This window comes from Oncorhynchus keta, chromosome 27 (genome assembly GCF_023373465.1).
Source record: "Oncorhynchus keta strain PuntledgeMale-10-30-2019 chromosome 27, Oket_V2, whole genome shotgun sequence".
Classification (NCBI taxonomy): Eukaryota; Metazoa; Chordata; class Actinopteri; order Salmoniformes; family Salmonidae; genus Oncorhynchus; species Oncorhynchus keta.
In genome coordinates this window covers 19,652,064-19,675,109 of record NC_068447.1, presented here as the reverse complement: position 1 = coordinate 19,675,109, position 23,046 = coordinate 19,652,064, and the positions used below count along the sequence as shown (strand labels likewise).

At 44.8% G+C, this 23,046-nt stretch overlaps 1 protein-coding gene and 1 long non-coding RNA gene across 3 annotated transcripts in view; both read right to left on the bottom strand.

Moving 5' to 3' along the window:
* LOC118378089 (zinc finger and BTB domain-containing protein 46-like) overlaps positions 1-23,046 on the bottom strand; it is a 91,624-nt gene that overhangs the window by 7,564 nt on the left and 61,014 nt on the right. The window contains exon 4 of the mRNA XM_052481884.1: positions 10,587-10,762. Coding sequence (XP_052337844.1) covers positions 10,587-10,762 — 176 coding nt within the window. The remainder of the gene's footprint in view (positions 1-10,586; positions 10,763-23,046) is intronic.
* On the bottom strand, positions 149-9,265 carry LOC127912485 (uncharacterized). 2 transcript variants are annotated; one of them, XR_008082913.1, is made up of 6 exons: positions 8,852-9,265; positions 7,603-7,688; positions 6,829-6,914; positions 2,013-2,098; positions 1,024-1,109; positions 149-421 (listed from the first exon to the last, which is right to left on the bottom strand). It is a non-coding gene; the product is annotated as an uncharacterized LOC127912485 (long non-coding RNA). The 2 variants fall into 2 exon arrangements; XR_008082912.1 differs by lacking the exons at positions 149-421; positions 2,013-2,098; positions 6,829-6,914 and having other exon boundaries at positions 688-1,152.

Sequence of the window (23,046 nt, the reverse complement as noted above, 5' to 3'; positions counted from 1 at the left end):
GATACACACATACTTCTTATCTTTACTGTGGACCTGCAGGAGAGATACACACATACTTCTTATCTTTACTGTGGACCTGGAGGAGAGATACACACATACTTCTTATCTTTACTGTGGACCTGCAGGAGAGATACACACATATCTTCTTATCTTTACTGTGGACCTGCAGGAGAGATACACACATACTTCTTATCTTTACTGTGGACCTGCAGGAGAGATACACACATACTTCTTATCTTTACTGTGGACCTGGAGGAGAGATACACACATACTTCTTATCTTTACTGTGGACCTGCAGGAGAGATACACACATACTTCTTATCTTTACTGTGGACCTGGAGGAGAGATACACACATACTTCTTATCTTTACTGTGGACCTGGAGGAGAGATACACACATACTTCTTATCTTTACTGTGGACCTGCAGGAGAGATACACACATACTTCTTATCTTTACTGTGGACCTGGAGGAGAGATACACACATACTTCTTATCTTTACTGTGGACCTGCAGGAGAGATACACACATACTTCTTATCTTTACTGTGGACCTGGAGGAGAGATACACACATACTTCTTATCTTTACTGTGAACCTGCAGGAGAGATACACACATACTTCTTATCTTTACTGTGGACCTGCAGGAGAGATACAAACATCCTTCTTATCTTTACTGTGGACCTGGAGGAGAGATACACACATACTTCTTATCTTTACTGTGAACCTGCAGGAGAGATACAAACATCCTTCTTATCTTTACTGTGGACCTGCAGGAGAGATACACACATACTTCTTATCTTTACTGTGAACCTGCAGGAGAGATACACACATACTTCTTATCTTTACTGTGGACCTGCAGGAGAGATACACACATACTTCTTATCTTTACTGTGGACCTGGAGGAGAGATACACACATACTTCTTATCTTTACTGTGGACCTGCAGGAGAGATACACACATACTTCTTATCTTTACTGTGGACCTGCAGGAGAGATACACACATACTTCTTATCTTTACTGTGGACCTGGAGGAGAGATACACACATACTTCTTATCTTTACTGTGGACCTGGAGGAGAGATACACACATACTTCTTATCTTTACTGTGGACCTGGAGGAGAGATACACACATACTTCTTATCTTTACTGTGGACCTGCAGGAGAGATACACACATACTTCTTATCTTTACTGTGGACCTGCAGGAGAGATACACACATACTTCTTATCTTTACTGTGGACCTGCAGGAGAGAGATACACACATACTTCTTATCTTTACTGTGGACCTGCAGGAGAGATACACACATACTTCTTATCTTTACTGTGGACCTGCAGGAGAGATACACACATACTTCTTATCTTTACTGTGGACCTGCAGGAGAGATACACACATACTTCTTATCTTTACTGTGAACCTGCAGGAGAGATACACACATACTTCTTATCTTTACTGTGGACCTGCAGGAGAGATACACACATACTTCTTATCTTTACTGTGGACCTGCAGGAGAGATACACACATACTTCTTATCTTTACTGTGGACCTGCAGGAGAGATACACACATACTTCTTATCTTTACTGTGGACCTGCAGGAGAGATACACACATACTTCTTATCTTTACTGTGGACCTGCAGGAGAGATACACATCTTTACTGTGGACCTGCAGGAGAGATACTTATCTTTACTGTGGACCTGCAGGAGAGATACACACATACTTCTTATCTTTACTGTGGACCTGGAGGAGAGATACACACATACTTCTTATCTTTACTGTGGACCTGCAGGAGAGATACACACATACTTCTTATCTTTACTGTGGACCTGGAGGAGAGATACACACATACTTCTTATCTTTACTGTGGACCTGCAGGAGAGATACACACATACTTCTTATCTTTACTGTGGACCTGCAGGAGAGATACACACATACTTCTTATCTTTACTGTGGACCTGCAGGAGAGATACATCACTGTGGACCTGGAGGAGAGATACACTTTTATCTTTACTGTGGACCTGGAGGAGAGATACACACATACTTCTTATCTTTACTGTGAACCTGCAGGAGAGATACACACATACTTCTTATCTTTACTGTGGACCTGCAGGAGAGATACACACATACTTCTTATCTTTACTGTGGACCTGCAGGAGAGATACACACATACTTCTTATCTTTACTGTGGACCTGCAGGAGAGATACACACATACTTCTTATCTTTACTGTGGACCTGCAGGAGAGATACACACATACTTCTTATCTTTACTGTGGACCTGGAGGAGAGATACACACATACTTCTTATCTTTACTGTGGACCTGCAGGAGAGATACACACATACTTCTTATCTTTACTGTGGACCTGGAGGAGAGATACACACATACTTCTTATCTTTACTGTGGACCTGCAGGAGAGATACACACATACTTCTTATCTTTACTGTGGACCTGCAGGAGAGATACACACATACTTCTTATCTTTACTGTGGACCTGGAGGAGAGATACACACATATCTTTACTGTATCTTTACTGTGGACCTGCAGGAGAGATACACACATACTTCTTATCTTTACTGTGAACCTGCAGGAGAGATACACACATACTTCTTATCTTTACTGTGGACCTGCAGGAGAGATACACACATACTTCTTATCTTTACTGTGGACCTGGAGGAGAGATACACACATACTTCTTATCTTTACTGTGGACCTGCAGGAGAGATACACACATACTTCTTATCTTTACTGTGGACCTGCAGGAGAGATACACACATACTTCTTATCTTTACTGTGGACCTGCAGGAGAGATACACACATACTTCTTATCTTTACTGTGGACCTGCAGGAGAGATACACACATACTTCTTATCTTTACTGTGGACCTGCAGGAGAGATACAGGTGGACCTGAGATACACACATACTTCTTATCTTTACTGTGGACCTGCAGGAGAGATACACACATACTTCTTATCTTTACTGTGGACCTGCAGGAGAGATACACACATACTTCTTATCTTTACTGTGGACCTGCAGGAGAGATACCTACTTCTTATCTTTACTGTGGACCTGCAGGAGAGATACACACATACTTCTTATCTTTACTGTGGACCTGCAGGAGAGATACACACATACTTCTTATCTTTACTGTGGACCTGCAGGAGAGATACACACATACTTCTTATCTTTACTGTGGACCTGGTGGAGGAGAGATACACACATACTTCTTATCTTTACTGTGGACCTGCAGGAGAGATACACACATACTTCTTATCTTTACTGTGAACCTGCAGGAGAGATACACACATACTTCTTATCTTTACTGTGGACCTGGAGGAGAGATACACACATACTTCTTATCTTTACTTGGACTGTGGACCTGGAGGAGAGATACACACATACTTCTTATCTTTACTGTGGACCTGCAGGAGAGATACACACATACTTCTTATCTTTACTGTGGACCTGGAGGAGAGATACACACATACTTCTTATCTTTACTGTGGACCTGCAGGAGAGATACACACATACTTCTTATCTTTACTGTGGACCTGGAGGAGAGATACACACATACTTCTTATCTTTACTGTGGACCTGCAGGAGAGATACACACATACTTCTTATCTTTACTGTGGACCTGGAGGAGAGATACACACATACTTCTTATCTTTACTGTGGACCTGCAGGAGAGATACACACATACTTCTTATCTTTACTGTGGACCTGCAGGAGAGATACACACATACTTCTTATCTTTACTGTGGACCTGCAGGAGAGATACACACACCTACTTCTTATCTTTACTGTGGACCTGCAGGAGAGATACACACATACTTCTTATCTTTACTGTGGACCTGCAGGAGAGATACATCTTTACTGTGGATAGGAGAGATACACACATACTTCTTATCTTTACTGTGGACCTGGAGGAGAGATACATACTTCTTATCTTTACTGTGGACCTGCAGGAGAGATACACACATACTTCTTATCTTTACTGTGGACCTGCAGGAGAGATACACACATACTTCTTATCTTTACTGTGGACCTGGAGGAGAGATACACACATACTTCTTATCTTTACTGTGGACCTGCAGGAGAGATACACACATACTTCTTATCTTTACTGTGGACCTGCAGGAGAGATACACACATACTTCTTATCTTTACTGTGGACCTGCAGGAGAGATACACACATACTTCTTATCTTTACTGTGGACCTGCAGGAGAGATACACACATACTTCTTATCTTTACTGTGGACCTGCAGGAGAGATACACACATACTTCTTATCTTTACTGTGGACCTGCAGGAGAGATACACACATACTTCTTATCTTTACTGTGGACCTGCAGGAGAGATACACACATACTTCTTATCTTTACTGTGGACCTGCAGGAGAGATACACACATACTTCTTATCTTTACTGTGGACCTGCAGGAGAGATACACACATACTTCTTATCTTTACTGTGGACCTGCAGGAGAGATACACACATACTTCTTATCTTTACTGTGGACCTGCAGGAGAGATACACACATACTTCTTATCTTTACTGTGGACCTGGAGGAGAGATACACACATACTTCTTATCTTTACTGTGGACCTGCAGGAGAGATACACACATACTTCTTATCTTTACTGTGGACCTGCAGGAGAGATACACACATACTTCTTATCTTTACTGTGGACCTGGAGGAGAGATACACACATACTTCTTATCTTTACTGTGGACCTGCAGGAGAGATACACACATACTTCTTATCTTTACTGTGGACCTGCAGGAGAGATACACACATACTTCTTATCTTTACTGTGGACCTGCAGGAGAGATACACACATACTTCTTATCTTTACTGTGGACCTGCAGGAGAGATACACACATACTTCTTATCTTTACTGTGGACCTGCAGGAGAGATACACACATACTTCTTATCTTTACTGTGGACCTGCAGGAGAGATACACACATACTTCTTATCTTTACTGTGGACCTGCAGGAGAGATACACACATACTTCTTATCTTTACTGTGGACCTGCAGGAGAGATACACACATACTTCTTATCTTTACTGTGGACCTGCAGGAGAGATACACACATACTTCTTATCTTTACTGTGGACCTGCAGGAGAGATACACACATACTTCTTATCTTTACTGTGGACCTGCAGGAGAGATACACACATATCTTTACTTATCTTTACTGTGGACCTGCAGGAGAGATACACACATACTTCTTATCTTTACTGTGGACCTGGAGGAGAGATACACACATACTTCTTATCTTTACTGTGGACCTGCAGGAGAGATACACACATACTTCTTATCTTTACTGTGGACCTGGAGGAGAGATACACACATACTTCTTATCTTTACTGTGAACCTGCAGGAGAGATACACACATACTTCTTATCTTTACTGTGAACCTGCAGGAGAGATACACACATACTTCTTATCTTTACTGTGGACCTGCAGGAGAGATTCTTATCTTTACTGTGGACCTGGAGGAGAGATACACACATACTTCTTATCTTTACTGTGGACCTGCAGGAGAGATACACACATACTTCTTATCTTTACTGTGGACCTGCAGGAGAGATACACACATACTTCTTATCTTTACTGTGGACCTGCAGGAGAGATACACACATACTTCTTATCTTTACTGTGAACCTGCAGGAGAGATACACACATACTTCTTATCTTTACTGTGGACCTGCAGGAGAGATACACACATACTTCTTATCTTTACTGTGGACCTGGAGGAGAGATACACACATACTTCTTATCTTTACTGTGGACCTGCAGGAGAGATACACACATACTTCTTATCTTTACTGTGGACCTGGAGGAGAGATACACACATACTTCTTATCTTTACTGTGGACCTGCAGGAGAGATACACACATACTTCTTATCTTTACTGTGAACCTGCAGGAGAGATACACACATACTTCTTATCTTTACTGTGGACCTGCAGGAGAGATACACACATACTTCTTATCTTTACTGTGGACCTGGGAGGAGAGATACACACATACTTCTTATCTTTACTGTGGACCTGCAGGAGAGATACACACATACTTCTTATCTTTACTGTGGACCTGGAGGAGAGATACACACATACTTCTTATCTTTACTGTGGACCTGCAGGAGAGATACACACATACTTCTTATCTTTACTGTGGACCTGGAGGAGAGATACACACATACTTCTTATCTTTACTGTGGACCTGCAGGAGAGATACACACATACTTCTTATCTTTACTGTGGACCTGCAGGAGAGATACACACATACTTCTTATCTTTACTGTGGACCTGCAGGAGAGATACACACATACTTCTTATCTTTACTGTGGACCTGCAGGAGAGATACACACATACTTCTTATCTTTACTGTGGACCTGGAGGAGAGATACACACATACTTCTTATCTTTACTGTGAACCTGCAGGAGAGATACACACATACTTCTTATCTTTACTGTGGACCTGCAGGAGAGATACACACATACTTCTTATCTTTACTGTGGACCTGCAGGAGAGATACACACATACTTCTTATCTTTACTGTGGACCTGCAGGAGAGATACACACATACTTCTTATCTTTACTGTGGACCTGCAGGAGAGATACACACATACTTCTTATCTTTACTGTGGACCTGCAGGAGAGATACACACATACTTCTTATCTTTACTGTGAACCTGCAGGAGAGATACAAACATACTTCTTATCTTTACTGTGGACCTGCAGGAGAGATACAAACATACTTCTTATCTTTACTGTGAACCTGCAGGAGAGATACACACATACTTCTTATCTTTACTGTGGACCTGGAGGAGAGATACACACATACTTCTTATCTTTACTGTGGACCTGGAGGAGAGATACACACATACTTCTTATCTTTACTGTGGACCTGCAGGAGAGATACACACATACTTCTTATCTTTACTGTGAACCTGCAGGAGAGATACACACATACTTCTTATCTTTACTGTGGACCTGCAGGAGAGATACACACATACTTCTTATCTTTACTGTGGACCTGCAGGAGAGATACACACATACTTCTTATCTTTGCTGTGGACCTGCAGGAGAGATACACACATACTTCTTATCTTTACTGTGGACCTGCAGGAGAGATACACACATACTTCTTATCTTTACTGTGGACCTGCAGGAGAGATACACACATACTTCTTATCTTTACTGTGGACCTGCAGGAGAGATACACACATACTTCTTATCTTTACTGTGGACCTGCAGGAGAGATACACACATACTTCTTATCTTTACTGTGGACCTGCAGGAGAGATACACACATACTTCTTATCTTTACTGTGGACCTGCAGGAGAGATACACACATACTTCTTATCTTTACTGTGGACCTGCAGGAGAGATACACACATACTTCTTATCTTTACTGTGGACCTGCAGGAGAGATACACACATACTTCTTATCTTTACTGTGGACCTGCAGGAGAGATACACACATACTTCTTATCTTTACTGTGAACCTGCAGGAGAGATACACACATACTTCTTATCTTTACTGTGGACCTGCAGGAGAGATACACACATACTTCTTATCTTTACTGTGGACCTGGAGGAGAGATACACACATACTTCTTATCTTTACTGTGAACCTGGAGGAGAGATACACACATACTTCTTATCTTTACTGTGGACCTGCAGGAGAGATACACACATACTTCTTATCTTTACTGTGGACCTGCAGGAGAGAGATACACACATACTTCTTATCTTTACTGTGGACCTGCAGGAGAGATACACACATACTTCTTATCTTTACTGTGGACCTGCAGGAGAGATACACACATACTTCTTATCTTTACTGTGGACCTGCAGGAGAGATACACACATACTTCTTATCTTTACTGTGGACCTGCAGGAGAGATACACACATACTTCTTATCTTTACTGTGGACCTGCAGGAGAGATACACACATACTTCTTATCTTTACTGTGGACCTGCAGGAGAGATACACACATACTTCTTATCTTTACTGTGGACCTGCAGGAGAGATACACACATACTTCTTATCTTTACTGTGGACCTGCAGGAGAGATACACACATACTTCTTATCTTTACTGTGGACCTGCAGGAGAGATACACACATACTTCTTATCTTTACTGTGGACCTGCAGGAGAGATACACACATACTTCTTATCTTTACTGTGGACCTGCAGGAGAGATACACACATACTTCTTATCTTTACTGTGGACCTGCAGGAGAGATACACACATACTTCTTATCTTTACTGTGGACCTGGAGGAGAGATACACACATACTTCTTATCTTTACTGTGGACCTGGAGGAGAGATACACACATACTTCTTATCTTTACTGTGGACCTGCAGGAGAGATACACACATACTTCTTATCTTTACTGTGGACCTGCAGGAGAGATACACACATACTTCTTATCTTTACTGTGGACCTGGAGGAGAGATACACACATACTTCTTATCTTTACTGTGGACCTGCAGGAGAGATACACACATACTTCTTATCTTTACTGTGGACCTGCAGGAGAGATACACACATACTTCTTATCTTTACTGTGGACCTGCAGGAGAGATACACACATACTTCTTATCTTTACTGTGGACCTGCAGGAGAGATACACACATACTTCTTATCTTTACTGTGGACCTGCAGGAGAGATACACACATACTTCTTATCTTTACTGTGGACCTGCAGGAGAGATACACACATACTTCTTATCTTTACTGTGGACCTGGAGGAGAGATACACACATACTTCTTATCTTTACTGTGGACCTGCAGGAGAGATACACACATACTTCTTATCTTTACTGTGGACCTGGAGGAGAGATACACACATACTTCTTATCTTTACTGTGAACCTGCAGGAGAGATACACACATACTTCTTATCTTTACTGTGGACCTGCAGGAGAGATACACACATACTTCTTATCTTTACTGTGGACCTGCAGGAGAGATACACACATACTTCTTATCTTTACTGTGGACCTGGAGGAGAGATACACACATACTTCTTATCTTTACTGTGGACCTGCAGGAGAGATACACACATACTTCTTATCTTTACTGTGGACCTGCAGGAGAGATACACACATACTTCTTATCTTTACTGTGGACCTGCAGGAGAGATACACACATACTTCTTATCTTTACTGTGGACCTGCAGGAGAGATACAAACATATCAGCACAGATGTTGGCCGAAGATGGAATTCCCCGGCATTGCAAAACTATGAGAACTCAAAGCTAAGCCCTTAATTAACCCTCCCCCCTCTTCCCCTCTCGCCTCTTCCTGACTCCTCCTGGAAGAGACGAGATTTACAGATTTACAGCATGTGTGTTTGGACGTGTTTAACTATACATGTGGGGACCAGAAGTCCCCACAATAATTGTAAACAAACAACAATTTGACCAGCTGAGGACATTTTCTTGTTCCCCACATGATCATATGCTATTTCTAGGGGGTTTAGGGTTCAGGTTAGAATTAGTGTTAGGGTTCGAATAAGGTTTAGGCTTAGGGTTAGGAGCTAGGATTAGTTTTAGGCTTAGGGCTAGGGTTAGGAGCTAGGATTAGTTTTAGGGTTAGATTTAGGATGAGGGTTAGGTTTTTGGGTTAGGGTTAAGGTTAGGGTTTGGGTAAGAGTACAGGTTAGGGTTAGGGTTTGATTTAGGGTTAGGGGTTAGGGAAAATCGGATTTTGAATGGTACTGAATTGTGTGTCCCCACAAGGTTCCCCGCACATGCGTATAGTTAGTATTAAGAGAGGATGAACTGATCCTAGACCATGGCCTATCTGCGCTGCCTTAATTACTGCAGTGGGCTAAATCAGGGTCACAGTGTGTTTCTTCGTAGTCAAACAAATATACACTGCACAAAAATATAAACGCAACATGTAAAGTGTTCGTCCCTTGTTTCATGAGCTAAAATAAAAAATAGCCAAGATCCACCTGACAGGTGTGGCATATCAAGAAGCTGATTAAACAGCATGATCAGTACACAGGTGCACCTTGTGCCGGGGACAATAAAAGGCGCTGCAAGGCCCACCCACGGCTGCACCCTTTCCCAGTCAAGTGAAATCCATAGGTTAGGGCCTAATGAATTAATTTCAATTGACTGATTTCCTTAAATGAACGGTAACTCAGTAAAATCTTTGATATAGTTGCATGTTGCATTTATATATTTTTTGCTGTATACTTTGAAACAAAGGTACACACCTCACACACATGGTTATGGGCTTAAAAAAAGAAGACACCTGTACCATGTCAGATATGGAGTTGAAATGTATTACATTTTGAGTTTGCAACCCAATATTACACTTTATATACATCAAAGAAGACAAAAATTTCAAACTGTTGGACGTAGTAACATCAGATTTTGGGCGCATTTTTTGAAATCATGTTAATTAATTATGAAAAAAATAAATATATTCCACTCATGAGTCCACTAGGTAATTTGACTGTAGGAAAGGTGCTACAGCGAACAGCAGGGCAAGTGCATGACTCAGCTCACTGCTGCACCCCTGTGGCAACTGTCTGCTACTGCACTGTACTCACCAGTGTGTGTCTCTTCATGTGCTCTCTCCTGGTGAACTTCTTGCCACAGATCTCACAGGGGTAGGGCCTCTCGCCCGTGTGGGAACGCATGTGCCTCTTCAGGATACACTGGTGCATGGCAGAGAAACTACAGTAGGGGCACTTAAACTTCTTACGGATCACTGTGAAGTCATTCACTGTGAAGAGAGAGAGAGAGAGAGAGAGAGAGAGAGAGAGAGAGAGAGAGAGAGAGAGAGAGAGAGAGAGAGAGAGAGAGAGAGAGAGAGAGAGAGAGAGAGGGAGAGGGAGAGTTAAGACAATGTGACTTGGCAGAGTTGTTAATTTAAATGGTTTAAAACGTCTACATCAGTTAGATGTGCAATTTGAGTGACAGGTTAAATTATTCAAAGGTTTACAAGATTACAGAGATCAACATTCAAAAGTGAAACATTGTTTCCGAGGTCAGGCAGATGGCGAGGCTTATATGAACCCCACTTGTACCAAACTAAATGCTAGGCTGGAAGCAAGTGGAAATAATGTGTGAGTTTAGATAAATACAAGAGATGATTCGGACAGCAACATGATATTCTTATGGAGACGCAGTGATCACTTTCAGGTGGAACTGTTAGCAGGCATAGTGTGCCTGTGATGGCCAATACAGCACGACTTGGAACACTGCTTGTCTAATCAGCATCCGGGATCCAAACAACCTGTTTTACAAGATACAATATCAGTACTTGTTGCATTTCCAACTTGTCTAAGTCCTATCATCAACTGATTCCAGAAAGTGTATGGCTGTGGATTGACAGCATTGTTTGAATGGAATGTTGGGATATTGGCAGTTAATTTGAAAAGAATGTATGGAATAATTTCTCTAAAACGGGTTGGCTAGCTAGCTAACAAACATACAATGCAGATAAATTATTCAAATTCATTATTTTACAGAATATATTATCACACAATATATTATCACAACCATGGTTTGTGGTCAACCACAAACCATGGTTGACCAACTCCCTAATCAAAATGGCTGACCTTCATCCCATCATAAGAAGGTTCATGTCCATTCCAGTATTCTACATTCTAATTCTATGGTCTTAACAACCCCGATGCCCACCTAAATGTCAGTAACATTTTCCCTAGCAACTAGTCTGTCTAAATAGGAAGGTATGAATAAACAAAAAACATTATCAACAACAACAACCAGGAAATTGTCAACAATATCCTGTTTACTCCCTGTAGAAGAGGTCTCTCTTTATTCAGGATCTAGTCTATTGGATCACACAAAGAATACATCTCAAGTAGAGATAGAGAGACATTACATTAGACACGGTAACGCTTGGATAAAGGCCTACAATAGATTTACATATCCATATTACATAATAGATCAACTCAGGGTGAATTAGGCAGGGATCAATACACACAGGTGAGGTCAGATAAAAACAAGGAAGAGCTAAATACGTACAAAGGTGAAGTCAGGTAAAACGGGGAGAGAGGATGGAGAGAGATTACAACACAGCAGGGTTTGGATAATTAAGCAATAAGGCCCGAGGGGGGGTGGTATATGGCCAATATACCACGGCTAAGGGCTGTTCTTACGCCCAACGCAATGCGGAGTGCCTGGACACAGCCCTTAGCCGTGGTATGTTGGCCATATACCACAAACTCCTGAGGTGCCTTATTGCTATTATAAACTGGTTACCACCGTTATTAGAACAGTAAAAATAAATGTTTGTCATAACCATAGTATTATATGGTCTGATATACCACAGCTTTCAGATAAGCAGCATTCAGGGCTCAAACCACCCAGTTAATAATTGGCTTTATTAACTGGGTGGTTCGAGCCCTGAATGCTGATTGTCTGACAGCCGTGGTATATCAGACCGTATAAAACGGGTATGACAAAACATTCTTATTCTTTAGCTCCACTCTGCTAAAAGCACACATTGCACATTGTGCATTATTTTCCAGAGAACGCATAGCCCCTCATTGATGATCTCTTACATGATATCTCAACATCGCAACATTATTTAGAGTAACAGGTAAACCACAGGAGGAGTCAGGTTCTAATGAGATCAACACACCTGAGGTCGAGGACTTGCTGGATATTCACAGAGGGGAAGTCAGGTAAAAGGAGGACAGGACAAACACAGGGTTGCCATGTTGAAAGTACCTGGAATTTTGCAACCCTACGATCGCATAGTGTAAACAGGACTGTAAAACCACACTGCTGTAATTCAGCTTTTATAGCCTCCACTAAGCCCATCAGATCAAAGTCTGGACAAAAGGTTAAGTAGATGCTCAAGCAGACATCTGTGTGTGCATGCGTGGACGCCTGTGTGTGTGTGTGTGTGTGTGTGTGTGTGTGTGTGTGTGTGTGTGTGTGTGTGTGTGTGTGTGTGTGTGTGTGTGTGTGTGTGTGTGTGTGTGTGTGTGTGTGTGTGTGTGTGTGTGTGTGTGTGTGTGTGTGTGTGTCTTACCCGGACTTTGACTATATGTGGCAGGGCAAGAAGCTTAATAGATTGGTTGAGAAGAAACCCCAATCAACATGACAAACAGGCTGTTCAACTGACATAAACAGAATGTGGATTAGAAAGGCTCAGGGAGTCAGAATGGAGAGTATGAATACAACACCTCATCCAGCCTCACACTGTTATGCCCAACTTGGTTGGGAAACACGTGGCGTAACTCAAAATTTCATACAGATCCTGCATATGTGTCAATGGGAGATTTGCACAAAATGTCCTCAAGTCAAAAGACGCAGATTGATTGTTCAACCCGACTCACTCTGCCAATGTGGAATCACGGTGGGGGGAATTAAAGTAAGAATGTAGTCTATACCTACAACTAAAATAATGCTTTTTCCATACTCATACAGTATGCAGATACATATTTTGTACCTGGTTAGACAATTTAGGAAAGGAAAAGGTAAGTGTATAAAATGCATTATTTTATATAGTATGTGTGTACTGTATATTTCTCCATAACTATAACACACAAACACAACAACAAAATAATCAACCTCCCAATGTGTTTTCGTTCACAGTTTATTGATTACAGAATACAAACTACCCTAGAAACATGAGACAAATACATATCGATCTTTGATATTTGGAATTAAAAGACAAAAAATACAGTCTAAAATGCATTGTATTTTTGCTCTAAGAATTTACTAAAGAAAATCCCAATATTGCAACCTAAATCCACCTCATTGGCTCTTTTTAAAAATGTCTCCTAACCAGTCTGGTTCACATGAGAGAAGCCTAGCCTGCTTTCCTGTTTGACCATAGGCCAGAACATTCTGAGGCCAGCTCAGGGACAAGTTCCTTAAACAAGATGACAAGTTCCACTTAACATGTTGGTCTGTTCTCATACCTGGTTATGTGGAAAACACCAACACGACATATGGGACACGTCTCAAATGACCCCCCAGTCATAATGGTTGAGGCATAGAATTAGGAATTAGAATAGTTTGATAATTGAATAGGATCTGTATAAGGTTCCATGGAAGGGTATGGGCACAGACAGGACACACATTGACCTAGACTGACAAACACAGCTTTAGATTGTCACTGATCTTCGGGGTTTGACACCCGGCTTGCTTTTTGGGTCAGCTGCATTTGTAAAAAGTAGAAATCCAAATGTGATTGAATGAGTGGTTGGTTGATTGGTTTATTGGTTGATGCACTTCCAGAAAATGAGGACATTACAGCTAACTTCCCTATGAAACTGTACTACAGTCACATCAAACAGACAGAAAAATACGCTTTTTACCTCAGAATGAGGAAGTGGAGGTATTCTAGTATTCTAATTCCTATTTTAGGAGTCCTAGCTCTCAGAGAATAACGTTTGTGGCAAGACAGCATTTTAGTCAGACCACTCAAACACTGTGACAAGTGTATCCTTAAGGACCACCAGAGAAAGAAAGAGAGAGAGAGCTTTGTGGTTCTATAATTCAGTTACTGAAATAGCATCAATCCAATGACCAAATTATACATGCAAAACGCATTCAACGCACCTTGTTGTCATGCAGTAACAAGCAGGAGGAAGACAAACAGTCTATAAGGAATTCCATTTCAGATACAGAAAGTGATATGTTTGTCCTAGTTCCTAGTTCCACCCTGCCATCTACAACCATTACTCCGTGTCTGTAGCCCTATACTAATTCAAACAGTATATCAACCATAGACTGTGACTATGTTACAATGGACACTCTGAATCTCTCAGACAACACCATCTAACCTCTTATCTCCCTCCCCCATCTTCTCGCTGTCACTGTCTCTCTCTCTTTCCACTCCTTTTTCCACCCATCCCTCTCCAATCCTCCCCCCTCCGATCCAATCCTTACCCTTCAATCCTCCCCCCTCCGATCCAATCCTTACCCTTCAATCCTCCCCCCTCCGCTCCAATCCTTACCCTTCAATCCTCCCCCCTCCGCTCCAATCCTTACCCTTCAATCCCTCCCCTCCGCTCCAATCCTTACCCTTCAATCCTCCCCCCTCCGCTCCAATCCTTACCCTTCAACCCTCCCCTCCGCTCCAATCCTTACCCTTCAAACCTCCCCCTCCGCTCCAATCCTTACCCTTCAAACCTCCCCCTCCGCTCCAATCCTTACCCTTCAACCCTCCCCCTCCGCTCCAATCCTTACCCTTCAATCCTCCCCCTCCGCTCCAATCCTTACCCTTCAATCCTCCCCCTCCGCTCCAATCCTTACCCTTCAATCCTCCCCCTCCGCTCCAATCCTTACCCTTCAATCCTCCCCCTCCGCTCCAATCCTTACCCTTCAATCCTCCCCCTCCGCTCCAATCCTTACCCTTCAACCCTCCCCCTCCGCTCCAATCCTTACCCTTCAATCCTCCCCCTCCGCTCCAATCCTTACCCTTCAATCCTCCCCCTCCGCTCCAATCCTTACCCTTCAACCCTCCCCCTCCGCTCCAATCCTTACCCTTCAACCCTCCCCCTCCGCTCCAATCCTTACCCTTCAATCCTCCCCCTCCGCTCCAATCCTTACCCTTCAATCCTCCCCCTCCGCTCCAATCCTTACCCTTCAAGCCTCCCCCTCCGCTCCAATCCTTACCCTTCAACCTCCCCCCCGCTCCAATCCTTACCCTTCAACCCTCCCCCTCCGCTCCAATCCTTACCCTTCAACCCTCCCCCTCCGCTCCAATCCTTACCCTTCAATCCTCCCCCTCCGCTCCAATCCTTACCCTTCAATCCTCCCCCTCCGCTCCAATCCTTACCCTTCAATCCTCCCCCCTCCGCTCCAATCCTTACCCTTCAAACCTCCCCCTCCGCTCCAATCCTTACCCTTCAACCCTCCGCTCCAATCCTTACCCTTCAAGCCTCCCCTCCGCTCCAATCCTTACCCTTCAACCCTCCCCTCTCCGCTCCAATCCTTACCCTTCAAACCTCCCCCTCCGCTCCAATCCTTACCCTTCAACCATCCCCCTCCGCTCCAATCCTTACCCTTCAACCCCCCCCCTCCGCTCCAATCCTTACCCTTCAATCCTCCCCCTCCGCTCCAATCCTTACCCTTCAATCCTCCCCCCTCCGCTCCAATCCTTACCCTTCAATCCTCCCCCCTCCGCTCCAATCCTTACCCTTCAATCCTCCCCCCTCCGCTCCAATCCTTACCCTTCAACTTCCTCCCACTTGTTCCTATGACGACAGAGAAGTCATGGCCCTCCTCTGCCCACTTCCTCTTATGTTGTTGTTATCTGGGGTTCTTGGGATGTCCCTAACCTTTATCTTTATTTAACTAGGAAAGTCAGTTAAAAACAAATTCTTATTTTCAATGACGGCCTAGGAAAAGTGGGTTAACTGCCTTGTTCAGGGGCAGAACGACAGATTTTTACCTTGTCATCTCAGGGATTTGATCTTGCAACCTTTCGGTTACTAGTCCAACATCCTAACCACTAGGCTACCTGCCACCCCAACGTTAACCCGAGGAGGGGTCGTCCCAAGGAGGGGTCGTAGGTCAGTGAGGGCTGGAGCTGAGAAGAGCCAATTACTATTCTCCATCAGCTGGGCTTATAGAGGGGGTGAGGAGGATTTGGGTCAGCGCACAGAGAGGAAGGAACTTGAAACAACTCTAACCCCACCCCAACCCGCCCGCAAGCATGTCTGTATTGTTTTAAGTGGCTTGGTCCTTTCATCTCCACTGATCTAAAAACAACACAGGACGGATGTAGGAAAACATGTCAAATGCCCTTCACAGACACCTGTGTTCACCACTCAACTTCCTGCATATCATTTATTTTTTATTTAACTTTAATTTACCTTGGCAAGTCAGTTAAGAACAAATTCTTATTTACAATGAAGGCCTACCTCGGCCAAACCCTCCTTTAACCCTGACGACGCTCTGCCAAACCCTCCTTTAACCCGGACGACGCTCGGCCAAACCCTCCTTTAACCCGGACGACGCTCTGCCAAACCCTCCTTTAACCCGGACGACGCTCTGCCAAACCCTCCTTTAAGCCGGACGACGCTCAGCCAAACCCTCCTTTAACCCGGACGACGCTCTGCCAAACCCTCCTTTAACCGGGACGACGCTCTGCCAAAACCTCCTTTAACCCGGACGACGCTCAGCCAAACCCTCCTTTAACCCGGACGACGCTCAGCCAAACCCTCCTTTAACCCGGACGACGCTCTGCCAAACCCTCCTTTAACCCTGACGACGCTCTGCCAAACCCTCCTTTAACCCGGACGACGCTCGGCCAAACCCTCCTTTAACCCGGACGACGCTCTGCCAAACCCTCCTTTAACCCGGACGACGCTCTGCCAAACCCTCCTTTAACCCGGACGACGCTCTGCCAAACCCTCCTTTAACCCGGACGACGCTCGGCCAAACCCTCCTTTAACCCAGACGACGCTCTGCCAAACCCTCCTTTAACCCAGACGACGCTCTGCCAAACACTCCCCTAACAACTGTGCACCGCCCTATGGGACTCCATGATCTCGGCCAGTTGTGATACAGACTAGAATCAAACCAGGGTCTGTAGTGATGCCTCTCGCAGTGAGATGCAGGGCCTTAGACCGCTGCGCCACTCAGAAGCCCAAAAAGCTTTATCAAAACAGATAAAGGAGAGGAACTCCGTGTGCAGAAACATAGATCAATACCTTTCCTCAAATCCAACTAGGCATAATTCAGTGCAAAACCATTTGCATGAACGTTACCCTCTCAGGGCTGTTGTATGTGTCACATGTGAACTTATTGTTCGGGGCGGCAGCCTAGTGGTTAGAGCGTTGGACTAGTAACCGGAAGGACTAGTAACCGGAAGGTTGCAAGTTCAAACCCCTGAGCTGACAAGCTGTCGTTCTGCCCCTGAACAGGCAGTTAACCCACTGTTCCCAGGCCGTCATTGAAAATAAGAATGTGTTCTTAACTGACTTGCCTGGTTAAATAAAGGTAAAAAAATAAAAATTGTAGGCCTGCTCTGAATGTATGAGGGACCTCTGTTTTTACATCTGACATGTGTTATCTCAATGACACTTCCTGATTTGAAGGTTACAAACAGATTATTGTAGCATTGTTTCAGACTGGAGGGCACTCCGCTCCCAGAACAAACCTCTGATGTTAGTGTACAGAATCAACGCTGACAGGGAATGTGTAGTACATATGATTACCTGCAGGTGGTGCTGATGTGTGGTGACTAGGGGTCAGTTTATGAGCAGTTTTAGTGGTATGTAAAGAGTAGGAGATCCAAATCTCCCTTCCTAATATGGAGAAGAGAGCTTCAGCTGGCGACACAGAGGGAGACAGGGGGCTGTGGGATAGAATAAACACCACAAGAACCCAAGTAGAAGAAAAAAGGTTTGGCTATACACTCTAAGGTCAGTTTTGTGCTTTCCCACTGATGGTTACGATGAGGATTTAACAAAGGTAAGCTGATTCTAGACCTGATTCTACCCAGAGCTATCTCCAACAACAGCACCAACAATGTGATATGAGCACCCCTGATCGTTCAATCAATGCACTCCATAAGCAAGTGACAGCTGTACAGAATGACAAACAGACAGACAAACAAACACATATTGATACATAATAAAACAAAGCTGGAACTCAGGTGAGCCGTTACAGTACATTTTCACTGGTCACTTTGCATAGCAATTGTGGTTTTTAAAAAGATGCCTAAAGGCTTCTTCAAAATATAGGCCGCCGCCTACATACACTGTACAGTATTTACAAAAGTATGTGGACACCCCTTCAAATGAGTGGATTCGGCTATTTCAGCCACAACTGTCGCTGACAGGAGCACACAGCCAGGATCTCCACAGACAAACAACAACAAGTCAGTTCAGCAAATTTCTGCTGTTATTGTGAAGTGGAAATGTCTAGGAACAACAACGGCTCAGCCACCATGTAGTAGGCCACACAAGCTGACAGAACAGGACCACCGAGTGCTGAAGCGCAGAGTGCGCAAAAATGGTCTGTCCTCGGTTGCAACACTCACTACCGAGTTCCAAACTGCCTCTGGAAGCACAAGAACTGTTCGTCGGAAGATTTGTGAAATGGGTTTCCATGGCCGAGCAGCCGCACACAAACCTAAGATCACCATGCGCAATGCCAAGCGTTGGCTGGAGTGGTGTAAAGCTCGCCGCCATTGGACTCTGGAGCAGTAGACACATTCTCTGGAGTGATGAATCAAGCTTCACCATCTGGCAGTCCGAAGGACAAATCTGGGTTTAACGAATGCCAGGCGAACGTTACCTTCCTGAATGCATAGCGCCAACTGTAAAGTTTAGTGGATGAGGAATAATGGTCTGGGGCTGTTTTTCATGGTTCAGGCTAGGCCTCTTAGTTCCAGTGAAGGGAAATCTTAATGCTACAGTATACAATGACATTCTAGACGATTATGTGTATCCAACTTTGTTGCAACAGTTTGGGGAAGGCCCTTTCCTGTTTCAGCATGACAATACCCCCGTGCACAAAGAGAGGTCCATACAGAAATGTCTTGTTGAGATTGCCATGGAAGACCTTGACTGGCCTGCACAGAGCCCTGACCTCAACTCTATCGAACACCTTTGGGATGAATTGGAATGCTGACTGCGAGCCAGGACTAATCGCCCAACATCAGTGCCCGAACTCACTAATGCTCTAGTGGCTGAATGGAAGCAGGTCCCCACAGTAATGTTCCAACATCTAGTTGAAAGACTTTCCAGAAAATTAGAGGCTGTTATAGCAGCAAAGGGGGGACAAACTCCGTATTAATGCCCATTATTTTGGAATGAGATGTTTGACGAGCAGGTGTCCACATACTTTTGGTGATGTAGTGTATGTAAAAACCAAACTTTTTATGAAAGATCACTCTTTAGTCTTATAAATGTACAAATATTAGACCGGTAGTAGAAAATATATAAGTGCTCTAACATTTAACCCCAATTGGGCCCACTCAGATCTACTCTCATCCAATGGGAAGAGAGATACCGGTTTAGGGAGGAAGTGATCCTCTTCAGTGCAATGAGACCACAGGTCATTCATCGACATGGGTATAATGTCTTTGTGTGTGTGTGTGTGTGTGTGTGTGTGTGTGTGTGTGTGTGTGTGTGTGTGTGTGTGTGTGTGTGTGTGTGTGTGTGTGTGTGTGTGTGTGTGTGTGTGTGTGTGTGTGTGTGTGTGTGTGTCTCTGTATGCATCCATGCTCAATCGACCACATTCACATGGTGATGATGATTATTATGGTTGCTATGGGCGTCTACCTTCATCTCATGATGCAAGCCCCACAGTCTCTCAGTAACCCCACCCTGCCCCACCCCCATGCCGACCCCTCTCCCTGACTCTGACTCTAACCCCAGCTGGTAGCACACCTTGACGTGCGTGGCCAGGTTCTTTTGGGTACTGAATGCCTTGGCACAGGCTGGGCAAGAGTGGCCTCTCTCTCTGGAGTGTACGGAGGAGAGGTGTCTGTGTAGATCAGTACGGTCTCTGAACTGTTTCAGACAGTAGGTGCACTGCATCAGCTTCCTCTTGAAGTGGATGGTCTTCTCATGCCGGTCTGCATTGGACTTGAGCGTGAAGGTGGCTGGACACTGGGAGCAGAGGTACCGTGGTGGAAAATGCTCGGCCACCGGGAGGCAATAGAGAGACTGGGAATGAATGAGGCCCTGAGAGTAGGCTTGAGTCTGGTTGTGGTGGTCGGCTAAGGGGCCTTGTGGGTCAGGCCAGTCCAGGGAGAGGGCTGTGAGAGACAGGGTGTGGCGGTACTCATGCTCCCTGAGATGCTCCAGGCTGCTGAACAGCCGTTTGCACAGGGAGCAGGCCAGCTCCTGTGGCCAAGCAGGCCCCGACAAGGCCCCTCTCCCCCTACCTGCTGACACGTCCACCCTGGACACACCATGCCTCCCTTCAGCCATCTGATCCCTCTCCATGGGAGATGGACCACACTCCAGAACTGAGAGAGAGGAGCAGAAGAAGGAGAGAGAGGGAGGAGGAGGAGGAGGGGAGAATGAGAATAGGGGGAAGAGAGGAGGGGGCAGGAGGGAAAGAGGAGGAGAGAGAGGGAGAAGGAGGAGGGGAGAATGAGAATAGGGGGAAGAGAGGAGGGGCAGGAGGGAAAGAGGAGGAGAGAGGGAGGAGGAGGAGGGGAGAATGAGAATAGGGGGAAGAGAGGAGGGGGCAGGAGGGAAAGAGGAGGAGAGAGAGGGAGGAGGAGCGGAGAATGAGAATAGGAGGAAGAGAGGAGGTGGCAGGAGGGAAAGAGGAGGAGAGAGGGAGGAGGAGGAGGGGAGAATGAGAATAGGGGGAAGAGAGGAGGGGGCAGGAGGGAAAGAGGAGGAGAGAGAGGGAGGAGGAGGAGGGGAGAATGAGAATAGGGGGAAGAGAGGAGGGGGCAGGAGGGAAAGAGGAGGAGAGAGAGGGAGGAGGAGGAGGAGGAGGAGGAGGGGGAGGGGGGGAGAATGAGAATAGGGGGAAGAGAGGAGGGGGGAGGAGGGAAAGAGGAGGAGAGAGAGGGAGGAGGAGGAGGGGAGAAATGAGAATAGGGGGAAGAGGGGAGGGGGCAGGAGGGAAAGAGGAGGAGAGAGAGGGAGGAGGAGGAGGAGGGAGAATGAGAATAGGGGGAAGAGAGGATGGGGCAGGAGGGAAAGAGGAGGAGAGAGGGAGGAGGAGGGGAGAATGAGAATAGGGGGAAGAGAGGAGGGTGCAGGAGGGAAAGAGGAGGAGAGAGAGGAAAGAGTGGGGAAGGAAAGAGAATGAGAAATAAAGAGGTGAGAACGACCACCACTTATGGGGATCAGAAAAATCATTCCTACCTAGAATTATTATATTATATTATTATTATTATTATTATATTATTATTATTATTATTATAGGAGGAGGAGGAGGAGGAGGGAGGAGGAGGAGTGGAGAATGAGAATAGGGGGAAGAGAGGAGGGGGCAGGAGGGAAAGAGGAGGAGAGAGAGGGAGGAGGAGGGGAGAATGAGAATAGGGGGAAGAGAGGAGGGTGCAGGAGGGAAAGAGGAGGAGAGAGAGTAAAGAAAGAGTGTGGGAAGGAAAGAGAATGAGAAATAAAGAGGTGAGAACGACCACCACTTATGTCGTGGATCAGAAAAATCATTCCTACCTATACTGTGACAGTGGTGAAATATGGTCTAAGGAATTGATCATGTATATGCTATCTAAAATTAACCCATTCTAGGCCCAATACTTACCTGTGTTGTATCCCTGCTTAGAATCTTCTTCATCCTGCAACACAGGATGCACAGTTAACACACACAAACACCCTGGCTCCAATGTAATGTATGGATGAATATTATTTGGGCATGCAGGCAAGGTAAGGCAAGCTGTGAACACACTCACACAGAAAGAGACACACACACACACACACACACACACACACACACACACACACACACACACACACACACACACACACACACACACACACACACACACACACACACACACACACACACACACACACACACACACACACACACACACACACACACACACATACACACACCATTCACATATAGTTGAATAAACAAAAGGCACATAAAAAGAAGACAAAGTGTTAAAGAGAGAAAAAGTCAGAAAGCAACATTAATAACTCAAATAAACAAACACATAATTAGAAACATAGATGAAAAAGATATCAGTGTTTGGGTGTGGTCTGATCTAAGGGCTGTAGTGTGTGGTCTGATCTAAGGGCTGTAGTGTGTGGTCTGATCGAAGGGCTGTAGTGTGTGGTCTGATCTAAGGGCTGTAGTGTGTGGTCTGATCGAAGGGCTGTAGTGTGTGGTCTGATCTAAGGGCTGTAGTGTGTGGTCTGATCTAAGGGCTGTAGTGTGTGGTCTGATCGAAGGGCTGTAGTGTGTGGTCTGATCTAAGGGCTGTAGTGTGTGGTCTGATCTAAGGGCTGTAGTGTGTGGTCTGATCTCAGGGCTGTAGTGTGTGGTCTGATCTAAGGGCTGTAGTGAGTGGTCTGATCTGAGGGCTGTAGTGAGTGGTCTGATCTGAGGGCTGTAGTGAGTGGTCTG